The sequence below is a fragment of the Phragmites australis genome, chromosome 5 (genome assembly GCF_958298935.1).
Source record: "Phragmites australis chromosome 5, lpPhrAust1.1, whole genome shotgun sequence".
In the NCBI taxonomy this organism is placed as follows: Eukaryota; Viridiplantae; Streptophyta; class Magnoliopsida; order Poales; family Poaceae; genus Phragmites; species Phragmites australis.
This window is the reverse complement of record NC_084925.1, coordinates 38,343,798-38,357,134: the sequence shown is the minus strand read 5'-3', so window position 1 is coordinate 38,357,134 and position 13,337 is coordinate 38,343,798. Positions and strand designations below refer to the sequence as shown.

The 13,337-nt window shown below is 43.9% G+C and overlaps 3 protein-coding genes across 3 annotated transcripts; all 3 read left to right on the top strand.

Annotated features, from left to right (window-relative positions):
• Positions 1–4,555: 4,555 nt before the first annotated feature.
• On the top strand, positions 4,556–5,460 carry LOC133919536 (FCS-Like Zinc finger 2-like). The gene is made up of 2 exons (XM_062363954.1): positions 4,556–4,820; positions 4,928–5,460. Exons 1-2 carry the CDS (start codon positions 4,639–4,641, stop codon positions 5,073–5,075), a joined length of 330 nt encoding a protein of 109 aa, XP_062219938.1. The 5' UTR covers positions 4,556–4,638; the 3' UTR covers positions 5,076–5,460.
• A 2,201-nt stretch (positions 5,461–7,661) lies between these two features.
• Positions 7,662–8,730, top strand: LOC133919535 (uncharacterized). Its single transcript, XM_062363953.1, has 2 exons — positions 7,662–8,231; positions 8,345–8,730. Exons 1-2 carry the CDS (start codon positions 7,960–7,962, stop codon positions 8,493–8,495), a joined length of 423 nt encoding a protein of 140 aa, XP_062219937.1. The 5' UTR covers positions 7,662–7,959; the 3' UTR covers positions 8,496–8,730.
• A 3,363-nt stretch (positions 8,731–12,093) lies between these two features.
• On the top strand, positions 12,094–12,960 carry LOC133917669 (FCS-Like Zinc finger 3-like). The gene is made up of 2 exons (XM_062361545.1): positions 12,094–12,398; positions 12,515–12,960. The coding sequence occupies exons 1-2, from the start codon at positions 12,130–12,132 to the stop codon at positions 12,696–12,698; spliced, it is 453 nt and encodes a 150-aa protein (XP_062217529.1). The 5' UTR covers positions 12,094–12,129; the 3' UTR covers positions 12,699–12,960.
• Positions 12,961–13,337: the final 377 nt, after the last annotated feature.

Below are 13,337 nucleotides of genomic sequence, written 5' to 3'. Positions count from 1 at the left end.
TCATACGGAGCAAATGAATTTGTCATTGCAATTGGAGTCCTTGATGAGACATTTGCACTTAAAGAAGAGAGAAATGTCATTTTCAACCGTGTCAATTAGATTGTCTCATGTAGTTGTCGACTATTTGAGAGAATTGGTTTGTTGTGTATGCATGCCCTCAAAGCTCTCAATTTAGTCCACATTAAGTTGTTACCTGTAAGATACATTTTTAAGCGATGGACTCAAGGTGAAAGATCGGGAATTATCCTGAGACATGCATCTGAGTGATATAGTGGAAGATCCTAAATTAGATGCCGCACTTCGGTAGAAATATCTCTATCAACAGTTCTTTCCATTGGCTTCTCGAGCTACAGATTTTGAAGAGTGTTACATGCTTGTCGAAGGACTTCATAGAATCAGTAAACATGTTGGAAAAAAAAATCAGAGAAATTTCAAATGATGATGCTGAAAAGTCTAGTGTTCAGGCACCATTCATCTTTACCTGAGAAGTATGCACGTGTGACTGGTCTCAAGAAAAAGGAAAGGGAAAAAGGAGGATCGAAGCGTAAGCCTAGTTGAGTTGATAAATTCGAGAAGGCAAAGAAGAACAAAGCATATAAGCCTATGCAGCAAGCATTTTCAGCATCACAAGCACATGAGAGAAACACTGCAACCAATACATATGCATGTCAAGAATATGAATCACTTAGAACTTATACTCAGCTTCTTATGGTACGCTAAATACTAAAACACATCTGTTGGCACTTCATTCAAATATCCTATTATCTTATTATGTCTCTCTTTTTTCAGAGTTCAGATGGCCTTGAAGATTCTCAATTATCATCACTCCTTTGAAGTGCATATGGACTGAAATTTGCAGGATGAAAGGCCTCAAAATCATTAGTGCATGCCCTTTTGTGTTACAGTTTAAGAATTACCTACGGTTGGCTGATAAGTACTCAGCTGAATGATTTAGCTTTTTCTTTTGTTAATTGCATACATTTTCTCTTGTTAGCTTTACCTCTGTCATCCAATACTAGTAGCTGTGTAACGCTGCAAAAAGGTCAATCCTAGCCACTCTTGCTGGTTGGATGGCTGGATCAGTAGCTACCGCAACTGCAGTTGATCCGGGTTTGCTCCTGAATCTCCGTGTGCCGCCTTAATTATTGTCTGACACAACCTATCAGTAGCAGATTGTACTGTCTACCTTGCTTCACCAATAGGGCTAGTGTTGCTGCTTCGTCCCAGCTGGCTCGCACCGGCCGATAATTGAGGACTTTTTTATTTATATATTTTTATTTTCGAAATTTATAAATATATGTGTTTATTTTGAAAAATTACAGATTTATACCTTTGTCACTTGTTGGACGAACGCTAATGACATGTCATCTATCCAACGGATAGATAGATCCACATGACACCTATCCGTCTACCTTTTAAAAGCTTTCCCAGTGGGCTCACCTCGTGGTATATGGACATATTGCCGGACGATATACTTATATATTTATAATTTTTTAAAACAAACACATATTTACAAATTTCAGAAATAAAAAATTCGACAATGAGCCATGTCCGATGTCCCACCTTTCAACACGTCCAGGTAAACCGCAATCACGACTATCAAAACGGCCTAACCAAACTTTAAAAAAAAACGGCCCAACCAAGGGGACGTCCACAACACATGGAGGCCCGACGAGACCAAACGTCCCCGTCCCGTTCCCAGCGAAAACGAAGGTCCATGCGAGCAGGCGCGTCTATGCCTATTTGTTCTATCAGAGCTAGCCTTTCCGGAGCGGAGGCAAACCGGAGACGACCGAGGCAACTCCGAGGCTAACGGCGATCGGCCAGCCTCTGGCCCTGACGGTCTGTCGGCCTCGGCGGAGGAGGGTACTAGTATAGTTAGTTAGCTTATTTTCTTATTTAGTTAGTTTGTAGTTTTTTTCAGTGAATTTTGTTATAGATTTATTGGTGCTTTTGTTTCTATGTGATTTCTTATCTGAAGGATTCGAAAAGATTCTTTTATTCTTTGACTTGTCGATTTTCTACGTTGGTTTTGATGGTGTCGTTGTCTCTGTTTTTTTTAAAAAAAAGAGGAAGTTGTAATCTACCCGTTTGACAGGTTCGTCTGATTCATTTAACGGTCTAATAGCATTTCACGTTGATTGTGGCTCAAAAACTTGATTAGCTCCTCTGATCTAACTCGGTAGCGGTAATCGGGGTGTTGCGAACTAGTATTTATGTGCGTATTATTATGTAATCTTTAGATTTTTTATTATACCGGTAATTATCGAATAAAGTCACCTAGTTTTTTTTAAAAAAAAAAGCCTATTTGTTCTAATCAATCTCATCGACGGCGCCACTACAAGCACGCGTCCACCTGGTTGTGGCTCGTATCGTCGTAATTAAGGTTTGCACGCGAGTGAGAGCCGACTATTTGGTAAAGTTTGCAAGGTGATGCAGGTATGCGGAATTGCACCGGCTTCGTCCTTTGAATAATGATCTTACTTCATGCTGTTCATAAGCATATTTTTAATTTGTAGCGAGAGAGCAATGTTTATTTTATTAAAAAAAAAGTGTGAGGAAGTCATGCACTCAATGTATTGGGTGTCATGAAAGTGACAATTGACAAGGGCATTCCATATTTATGGTGCATAATCACTGTACTCAGTCATAAGTTTTAGAAGAAGAAAATTTAAAATTTAAAAATCTATAACTATTTTGATATATATTGCAGAAAAGTATAACGTCTAATTCTTATTTTAAACACCTACAACTATTTCGACACATGTTACATAAAACTACAACTTTCTCACTGTGAATCTACCTATCATCTCCTAGCAACCGTGGGTCTACCTGTTGCTAGAGGATGATAGGTGGATTCACGGTGAGAAAATTGTAGTTTTTTTACAATATGTGTTAAAATAGTTGTAAATTTTTAAAAGTTATAGTTTTTTTTTAACGTGTGTCAAAATAGTTGTAAGTTTTTGAAATTTACTTAAAAAAATTCTATTTTCCAAACAAGGCCTACAAAGCTACACACTTCTAGATACATATGCACACTTGACTTTTTAAAAAAAATTCATAACTGCCCGGAGGGGTTGGAGTGCCTCGTCCATAATGACATTCACTTATAAACAGAGAAAGCAAAAGATTGACATATACTTTACTTTACTCGCATTACATATACTAATATTTAGAAATTTATAAATACGGTTTATTTTTGGACCTCAAATCCTCTAGGACGAGGGTTGACACTATCTGTTTGACCAAATCCCTCTTAGTTTAAGGCGAAAGTTCATCTTTCAATTTTGCACACAAGTTCAACAGCATTGGTGTGAGATCAAGCAAGCATGCTAATTGCCCAGTGCATACTTGTTTAGGGCCACACAGAAACCAGGAGCCAAGTCATCTCTGGAGCCTAGGTTATTCTAGCCATCAAAATGGACGGCTCATGTAATACTAAAACACCAGTGGGGTTGAGCAAGGGGAGAAGAGCATAGAATACGATGCGCGTGTGCCACAAGGTGCTGATGTTCGTTATAATACCATGGCACCATGCCACTTTGCGGCCCTGGTTTTACTCGGCCACTGGTTTGGCCACATAGCACTCAAAGGAGCCAGCTTTAGATTTTGTTGCCACTTGCCCAGTTGCCTGACCACCTTCCTCTCATTCTCTTTGGAGGACCTCTCACTGGAGGATGTAGGGAGGGGCAGAACTGGCCCAATGACAGCTTGAAGTTTAGATTCAAATTTTCATTAGATTTTACGGTACAAACAATAGATTTTTTAGACCCAGCCAAACTTGAAGGGGGCACTTAGACTATGGCTTATCTAGTTACAACATATTTACACAATCATGCATATTGCAATAACTATTTAATGTGTTCATGTATTTTTAAAAGACATAGGATCATGTAACAGGATTAAAAAAATTGGTTTCATGATTTTTGGATTAGCAAAGAATTAACTAGCATTTAACTAGGTTTAGCAAATACATTTTCTCACAGAAAATATTCAACTTTTTAATGAGTATAAATACTTTTATCGTGTAGATTATGTTACAAGAAAACCAAAAAAATTATTTTATTTTATTTGAAGCTCAGATGAATTAGTTATTGATTTTACAAGGTTAAACTTTTTTTTTGAACTTCACTATAATTCGGGAAATACACTCGGTAAATCGGGAAAACTAAACGATTTTCAAGGAATTTGTTCGAAATACGTTCAATGTGGAAAAATTCAAAAAATACAGTCGGTTTTTAGTTTAATTCGAGTGGTTACCAAACGATTTATTCAGTCGAATTCTCACCGAATTTTATAAATTTGACTGAGTAAATTTTGCCTAACTCTCACCAAATTTTAAGAGATTTTTTATATTCACGAATTTCAGAAATTCGATAGGCTGTGGTTTTCGACTATAAAACTGATTTGTAAACTTGCCATATGACGTAGGAGTATTGTGCAGTCCCACAAAAACCAAAGGGTCCAAAACGAAAAACGCGCAGCACCCTCCCCTACGCAGAGAGTCTCATATAATTTTCTTCCCTGCCTTCCTCTTTTATAAACCGCGCCCGCCTCTCCCCGCAAACTCCACCTCCTCCCGTGTCCCGGCCAAGAAGCAGCTAGTGAAAAGGAAACCCACCGAGACCGAGGCAAGAAATGGAGGACTACTACTACTTCCCCGCCTCCTTGGAGACGCGCAACCCGAGCTCGCCATCTCCGAGGCCTCGTCGCGCGCCCCGCGATGGAGACGACGCCGGCGAGCTCCGCCAGCACTACCTCGACGCCTGCTTCCGGTGCAGGTGGCTGCTTGGCGGGAACAGGGACATCTTCATGTACAGGTAAACGTCACACACAGACGCCAGCATGCCATGGCCCGTAAAAGTTTACGGAAAAGAATCCGCCACTCTGGTTGGTTGTGATTGATGGTTCTCCGCGCGTCGTGCAGGGGCGACACCCCGTTCTGCAGCGAGGAGTGCAGGCAGCAGCAGATCGAGACCGACGAGGCGAGGGAGAAGAGGTCCAAGCAGCCCGCCGCGAGGAAGGAACAGCGGCGGAGCAGCAGCCCGCAGAGCATCCCCGTCTGGGCTCGGTAAATGCCTCGATCGTTCGAACGGCATCCTAAACACTGCTACGAGTCAACGACGATACATGAACTTCAAAAGTGCACATGAATTGATTCGTGCATGCATGGCGCCTCAAGTTTGTGGCATGCATGTGGCCTCCAGTTACTTTGTTGGTTGCCAACGAACAAGCGCGAGAGGCAGCCTGACCGGAATCGGTTCGTCCCTATTGTCTTGAAAAAAACCGGTCGGGTCGACCGGTTGCAGTTCTGGATTACAGCCTCAGTACAGGGCTTTTGTCAAGCTCGTACGTGCAACTGGTATTTGTGTGTGTTTTTGCGTGCGATTGGCATGTGATCCGATATTCCTGTATGCTGGATGAAAGAAATGGCAAGACAACTGCTGTGGCCTTTTCTCATGGACTCATTCGCAAGTGTCAAGTGTGTTGCTGCTATAAGATTTTACTCCCTTCGTCAGGCCTCTCCTCACAGTGAAATTTTGCAACGGATAGCCTTGGGTATCAACGAGTGGTGACTTGGTAATAACATTGTTTCAGCTACCCGAATGAACAGTGATTCAACAGCTGTTGAACATTAACAAAAGAGAATCATCGTCCCCTTATATACCTGTCACATTCATGTCCAGATTGAAATCATGTCGTCGAATACAGTATTAGTAGGTCCGGAGCACCTAAACTTATCATTCATATCGTTTGTCATGTAGTTTAGCAACTGGCATATATTTGCGCCACTTCATGCATTTCACGAGCTTAATAGAAAATATTTCACCCTATACGAAGGGGAGTGTGATACAAATACTTTTCTCAATAAAATAACAAACATCGATTTCTTCAGACTTCTAGTGTTGAGCTAAAATGTAGTAGCAATTTCTAGGTTAATCGAGCGGTTCAGAAGCATGAAGGGGTTACAAGCCGTACTGTTTGTACGGAGGACGTGCCATAGAAATCAATCCCCAACACTGCACGATCACTTCTGACTTTATAAACAGTGAAGTGTTCTTTGGAGTTAACAAATCAAAGGCCCACTGATGAATGATGAACCCTTCTCGGCGCCCATCCCATCGTTGTTGTTCGCAAGTTGCAGCAAGGAACGGATCCACATAGGGCAGAGAGGGCTTCCACATAGGGCGGAGAGGGCTCAAGCTCCTACCCGGGAGATACTGAGAGTCCCTCGAGCCTCTTTTTTCCATTAATTTTTTGGCATAGAAGAGGAGCAGAAAGAGGAGAGGAAGCAGCGAATGTTCTGACGTAATGACTTATCTTCCACTGATTACAACTATATAGATGTAACCCACCTCGCACGCTCCAATGGAGAAAGAGAGAATCATTTATAGGTAAACTATTTTATAATCTAAGTTCTTATAATTTAAAATATATACACAATTTTTCACGATCTTCCATTGAAACGGTACCTTAAAGAAAAGCACACTTGGGGAGCTTCTCCCCGTGCAAGATTCTTGACACGTTACGACATCGCAGCACACCGAAAGACTATTCGCCTCGTGCCGGCGAGAACGCTTTGCATGCAGAGGCGGGCTGCTGGCCATTCGGGGGGCACACGTGAGCGCCCGGCGCACGCTCTCGGACGTGTCGCGCATCGCACCGATGCGCGCCGGCCGCCGGGCCGCTCTGTGCGACGCTTGCCGCGCGCCGCACCGGCTGCTAGCTGTGTGCCCTCTGGCCGCTGTAGCCATGTGAGGGTCTTGTCTAGTGACCAACCAAACAGCGACGCTGATATAGTTTCGTCACTCACTCACTTGGTAAACACAGATGCATCAGCTGTGAAGTTGAGCATCAGAACATACAAAAGAACGTCAATTATGTCGACACATCAGTCACCATTGGCTAGAGGGATTCATTAGTATGTCGACACATGGACTGGCAGTCTGGCACTCACATTTTCCAGAACCTTAGTATATGTTGATGATCAAAACGATTGGTGAAAGGGGATGCTGGGTACTCTGTTAGTCTGTTTCGAGAAAACAATGTACAGTTTTGTTTGTCTTACTGACGCGCATGTCGACGTTACGGCTATGTGTTTTTTCCTTCTCAGAGGGGAGAAAATATCAACGTTTTTTTCTGTCTTGTCAGTTGTCAAGAAAACTCATGACCGCGACTTGAACAGCGACCGATTCTACTATCTGTAATTTTGAATGTCTGAACTTCCATTGCAAGTATTACTGGCTCACCAGATTTTGATATTGCTTCTAGCTCATACAACGAAATCATAAAACTGAAAATGCTCGTCTCAAATGGCATAGCACGAGGAAACGACTCACAGTGCTTGATTGTTTCAATTTGCAGATTGCATACTATAATCTATAAATTGAAACTAAAAGTTGTATTATATAATTTAACCTGCAAGTTGAAGCAAAATTGCTAGATTATAAAAACTGTATTTTACAATCTTATATTTAGAATATAACAATTCAGATTTTTACAATTTATAATCTACAAACTACTTTTTACATTCCACAACTGAAACAAATAGACTCAAATATCCCGGAAACTCTTCATTGTTCCAGAGCTTTTCGAATGCAATGTAACAGATGCTAGCTAGTACTAGTATCTATCTTTAGGTGGATGCATGCAGCTAACTTAAAACATGTTCGAGGTAATAGTTATATGCCAGAACACAAAGTCACCTCTCTGGTATGTTCTGTAAACTCTCCCAAAATAAACCACATGCCTTCTTCGGGTGGCTCTCTCTAATCCTCCCCTGGAAACGAAGAAAACCAGAGACGAGTTAGTTAATTAACCGCCAAGTCGTTAACCTCTCGCCTTGTTTTAAACCCGGCCCCTCTGCTCTCCTATGTTCAAGCCCAGCTGCCTCCTGTGCCTTCGTGTCAACTCCTGAACCGCTCCGCGGGCCGCGCTACGTGCCAGAGACGCCGGCCGATGGAGTTCACGTCGTCCTACTTCCACGCGTTCGGCAACCCCGACTTCGCGGCGGCGTTCTCCGGCGGCAGCGCGCACGCTCTCCGGCCGCGCCCCTCCGCGGACGTCGACGCCCCCGGCGCGAAGGCAGCCGCGGAGAGCGGGAGCCCAGCAGCGAGGCGCGCGCCCTCCGTGTTCTACGTCCCCGACACGGAGGCGGAGGATGCGCACCACTTCCTGGACGAGTGCTCCCTCTGCTGCAAGGCCCTCTGCGGCGACATCTTCATGTACAGGTTTGTTCTGGGTGCCTACGCGTAGCGTACTACCCGTCGTACACGTACTCGAACCGGCGTTCATATTGATCGCGGCAAGTAATTAACACTGCGTGCGTATGTCTCGGGAGCAGAGGGGACACGCCGTTCTGCAGCGACGAGTGCAGGAGGGAGCAGATCGAGATGGACCGCGTGAAGCACCGGAGGAAGAAGCAGCACTCCCCCACGGCGCAGGCGGTGGCGCATAGGGAGCGTCCCCAGCGGCAGCTTCAGGCACAGCACTAGATCGAGCTCACCAAGGATTCACTCCCGTTGCGACTCGATCCCACGTACTGACGGAGGAAGAATGAATTCTTGCACGTTGGTGGTACTACTAGACAAGGATTCTTGTAAAGGGGGAGTGACGAAGGCAGCGAAGGTTTTTTGTGTACTACACTGAGCACGCGAGTTTGTTGCTCGTTTTTGTTTGATTCCTGATTAATATCAGGGCCACTGGAGCCAATGCATGAGCTCTTTTCTATATTGAGGTGAGACGACTCCAATAATCGGGTGCTTAGCCTCCCAGTCCCAGGTCTGAGTTGAAGCAAGCGATAACGAAGCGCAAACGACTGTGTCTTTGCATGTGGAACCCAACCGGGCATTTTCTGCCCGGTGCATTCTCCTGGCGTGAGCCGCGGGTTGAGGAATCCAGGAGAAGACAGTTTGAAGCAGTCCTTGCTTTCATCGCACTCTGGTGCGATTTACACCTGCCAGTTGCAGACTTTCAGCATTTTTCACCACCCTTCCATGGTTTCGTTTGCGCTGAAGTTGAGTGACTGATGCGGCTGTGGCAGTTGGTTTCAGCACTAACTGTCTTAGCTGTCTACAACGTCGAACCACTGAAACTAATACTACCACTCGTACTTCGTACTAGTCAATTAATCCAGCCCATCAAAATAAATTGGGCAGACCTCACAAGCATCAAATGGGCTGGCATGCACAACTAGCAAAAGCGAAAACAAAGACATTTTTTAAGTCGATCTCACTGTATGACAAGCACATCTGCCACCGAGAGATCCTTGGAGAAGTGATACAGAAATACCCATTCCGTGGTCCAGTGCAGTACTGGGGTACTCGGGAGCTGTTTGGATCATGGCATCAGTATGCTAAGCCAAACTTTGGCTATGTCAAAACCCAGTAATACCAAAATATGGACAAAATAGATGTTTGGATTATAGCCATGCAAAGTCAAAATCGGGGCTAGAATTTTGCTCAGCTCGTGAATAGCCTTGGAGCTGCTGATTAATGTAGTTGATCGAACAGGCCAAATTTTGGCCTTAACCAAATAGGAGCCAATTTTTCTAGACATGATGATATATTGATTTGGGAGTCACGAACCAAACAGCCCCTTGGTGTCAAGGTCTCCTCAGCATTTCTGGAATTCAAGCCACGGAGCAGCCACTGCAGTGCAGGTCGTTGATGGGGCTAGCTCAACTGCTCAGGAAAATGCCTCCATTGACTGAGGGCTTGTTTGTTTTTATTATGATTGTAACCATTTAGATTTTAATTCTTATGATCTAAGAATCTAAATTGTTAGAATATAAATTATGTAATATAAAACAAACTATATCAAATTATTATAATCTCTCTTCTCTCCCACCTCCTGCCTTCAGTTTCGCTTCGATCGTTCTACCCTGACACGTTCGTGTTCATCAGCGCCGGCGAGGCATTTGCAGGGGCTTGGGTTCTGGCCATCCATCGTGGAGCGGTTCATGTGGCTGTTCCTTGCCGGGATATTGTTTGACCCGACGCTCTACACGTCGTCCCGCCTCTTCGAACTCATGTTCAAGCGCCTCGCCCTCGGTGACAATGCGCTGCCGGAGGATGGCATTGGTACCATTGCATCGCAGCTTGCGGCCTATCTCCCTGCGGACGGTGGCTGCTGTGCTGCTGTGCTCTGGTGGTACTTGGCTTGGGAGAGGAGGAGCAAAGAGAGCATTGCAGAGAGAGGAGTGAGCTCAAGGTTGTCCATGGCAATGCAGAGGAATCCGTGGAGGCAGAGGGGGCAAAGACGGGAAAAAAGAGAGGAAATGAAGCTCGAGAGAGAGAAGAAATCAACGAAACGTTATATTTGTAATGCTAATGAAGAGTAAATATGTGTTATAATTTAATAACAGATTATGGATTTAAAAAAAACGACGTATCTGTGCCTATCTTCTCGTTCAACGTGCCAGATGTCCTCTGAAAAAGCATCAAAATTCAAAAGTGAAAAGGGCCCAAACTGAGACCGAGAATACATTCTCGTCAGAGTTGCACGAGCTCTTTCCCGTTTTGTATGCAAGCATTGCAAGGCTGTTCTGATCCCACGGACACGAGACATGACGTGAAGATTTATTCGGTCGCACGAGTCGTCACCTGCCCCAACCGCCAATATTCCGCCCAGATCTCACTAACAAGTGGGGCAACAGACTCAACGGGCCCCACGCGACATGGTAACAGTCCGCCAGGAAAGCTGGAACGCAGCAAGTGGACGAAGCGGGTGCATGGGACCCGCAGATCCGTGCGCCGGCCTCCACGCGGTGTTGGGGTAAGGGAAAATTGATTATAGGTATCAAAATGGATCGACCTTCGACAATATAACTAAAATAGATTATTATTTGATCATATATTTTCTAGAGATTAGTTTGTATTTTCTTCGACCATAAATATTTGTTGTTTTGATTAAAATTCAATTACATTTTTAAATTTTAATTTGTAAATATAAAAATCACATGTGTAGATTTATCTAAAAATAATTTTATAATATTTTATATTTATTAGATATTATAAATATATTCTAATAAAAAATAATTGTTAATTTTGCACACCGAATATCGTGAAAAGTCAAAAATGTCATGCATTTTTTTACCAGAGGGAGTAATAAAATTGCGTACTTCCTCCGATCATAAATAATTATTGCTTTGACTAAGATCCAGTCAAATTTTTAAAACTTTGACCATCAAAAACTTCCAAAATATTTAGTTTAGAAACGTAAAAATCATATATGTAGATTTGTCTTAAAAATAATGATCAAAGTTGCATGTTGAAGATCGTGAAAAGTCAAGATCGTGAAAGGTCAAAATTGTGATGGATTTTTGACCAAATAGAGTATTAGGTACGAGAGGTGAATGATAAACTTTATTACAAACTAATCCATGTAAGACCTATTATGAAAAGATGATCAACTTCCGATATATTATTAAAGAATGATCAACTTTGAGATACATAATCAAATTTTCCTCAGGGTAACATCCACCGATAGGTGAGGCTCACATGATCTCACCCGACATTGTGGAAGAAGAGCGTAGAGGTGGAGGGATTAAGGGCGGCAAAGGTGACCTTTGGTGGGTCACGCCAGCATTGGGGAAGGTGACAGCAAAGCGGCGAGGTGTCAAAGCACGGCGTAGAACCAGGGTGACAGTGGGTTTGAGGCATGTTTAGTCTGTATCTAAGCTTATCACGTCTAAGATTAGCTAAATATGTCTTGAAAAAAAAATATGATTAACACATTTTTAATCATAAGTGTTGCAAAATTGGTTAAAAAGCTGAGTATATGATGTGTGAATAATGATGCTAACAAAATGTGAATGATCACGGTTACAACCATTAATCAAATAATTACTTAAAAACTTATAACATAACTAATTTTATAGATATGATAAATCTAGACGAGAACTAAACAAGCCCCGGATCGGGATGGGGAATGACGAGAGTCGAGAGGATAGGTTCAAGTTTCGTTATATGAGGTTGGGGTTGATATGTGACGTTAGATCGAGATCGGCCGGTCCAACATTCACATGATTTTTTAAAAAGGATTTCATGCGCAAGACGACCAGACAAACCCTCCATTATTAAACACCACCCGCACCTCATTGCATTGCCTCCCCACTGAGCATCACGCATGACACAGACACGCAAGGAAGCACGTGGGCACGAAGGAATCGCAGAAAAAGCACAGCCGATTCGTAGCTGCAGGCGAGGAGGAAGACCCCGGATCTCTTCCGAGTCGGCTGCACGCTTTCTACGGCCGCCTGGAGCCGGCTTGCTAGGTGGCGCTCTGCGACGAGGAGAGAGAGGGGGATCAATGGGAGGAGTGGGGCATCATTTCCTGCACTCGTGCTTCCTCTGCCGGAAGCCGCTCGCCGGCAACCGTGACATCTTCATGTACAGGTGCGGTGGCGACCATTTGTTCCTTTCTTTCTCCCCCTATTATTTATGCCCCCCCCCCCCTCCATTCGAGAACGGCGCCCTCACGAGCCATGCACGCGATCTTCTCCGGCGAACAGGGGGAACACGCCGTTCTGCAGCGAGGAGTGCCGGATGGCGCAGATGGAGGCGGACGAGGCGGCGGAGAAGACGGGGAAGGCCTGCGCTAGGAGGCTGACACATGGGGCCCCGCCCGCCAGAGAAGTGGAGGGCCCACAGGAGTGCGGCAATAAGGTCCGGGCCGGGTCGGTCCTTGCCATGTAGCGCAAGTTCTGAAGAAGTCTTCTTATGGCCTTTCCTTTTTCTTTTCCACCATTCCGCTCGCAAATCCCCCTCCCTTACGAAACGCACCACGTAGATCATCGCTTCCGTTTACACGTACGGATTTGCGTTTTTTGTTTAAACCCTTGGATCACTCGGTGGTGTGTTGCTGGTACCTGGTGGTGTATATTTGCACGTACCTTGTATTAGTTAAAATAAAAGGATTGCAACATTGTGAGAACGCTGTACGTACTGCACTAAGAAATGTTGATATGTCTCTGTCTGTACGACGTACACGTATTAGGAGCATCTTGTTGTTATCACGTGTACGAAACTTTCCAGCTCTTACCTGGTGGCGGTGCTACCTGTGACGAACGGTGTCCAATGATGTTTGGGGTGAAGTCTCGTCTGTACGACCGTATAGGAAAACTGAACGGAGTTACGATACTGACGAGTGTATCTATTAAACTAGACTTGACGTATATTTCTATTAACTAGATTAAATTAGAATAATACATATGAATAACTAAATATGATTTTTTATAAAATCATACGCATCTATCTGCCCATATTGCTGTCGTGCGGACAACTAGTCTGACCCTATATCCAGGCAGTAGCTAGCTGGAGCCTGGAGACACCTCA

What these genes read in the sequence shown, in the direction of transcription:
- LOC133919536 (XM_062363954.1), top strand. Translation starts at nt 4,639, where the DNA reads ATGGAGGACTACTACTACTTCCCCGCCTCCTTGGAGACGCGCAACCCG. An exon ending in AGGGACATCTTCATGTACAG is followed by an intron (nt 4,821 to 4,927) that starts GTAAACGTCACA and finishes CGCGTCGTGCAG; the next exon opens with GGGCGACACCCCGTTCTGCA.
- LOC133919535 (XM_062363953.1), top strand. Translation starts at nt 7,960, where the DNA reads ATGGAGTTCACGTCGTCCTACTTCCACGCGTTCGGCAACCCCGACTTC. An exon ending in GGCGACATCTTCATGTACAG is followed by an intron (nt 8,232 to 8,344) that starts GTTTGTTCTGGG and finishes TCTCGGGAGCAG; the next exon opens with AGGGGACACGCCGTTCTGCA.
- LOC133917669 (XM_062361545.1), top strand. Translation starts at nt 12,130, where the DNA reads ATGACACAGACACGCAAGGAAGCACGTGGGCACGAAGGAATCGCAGAA. An exon ending in CGTGACATCTTCATGTACAG is followed by an intron (nt 12,399 to 12,514) that starts GTGCGGTGGCGA and finishes TCCGGCGAACAG; the next exon opens with GGGGAACACGCCGTTCTGCA.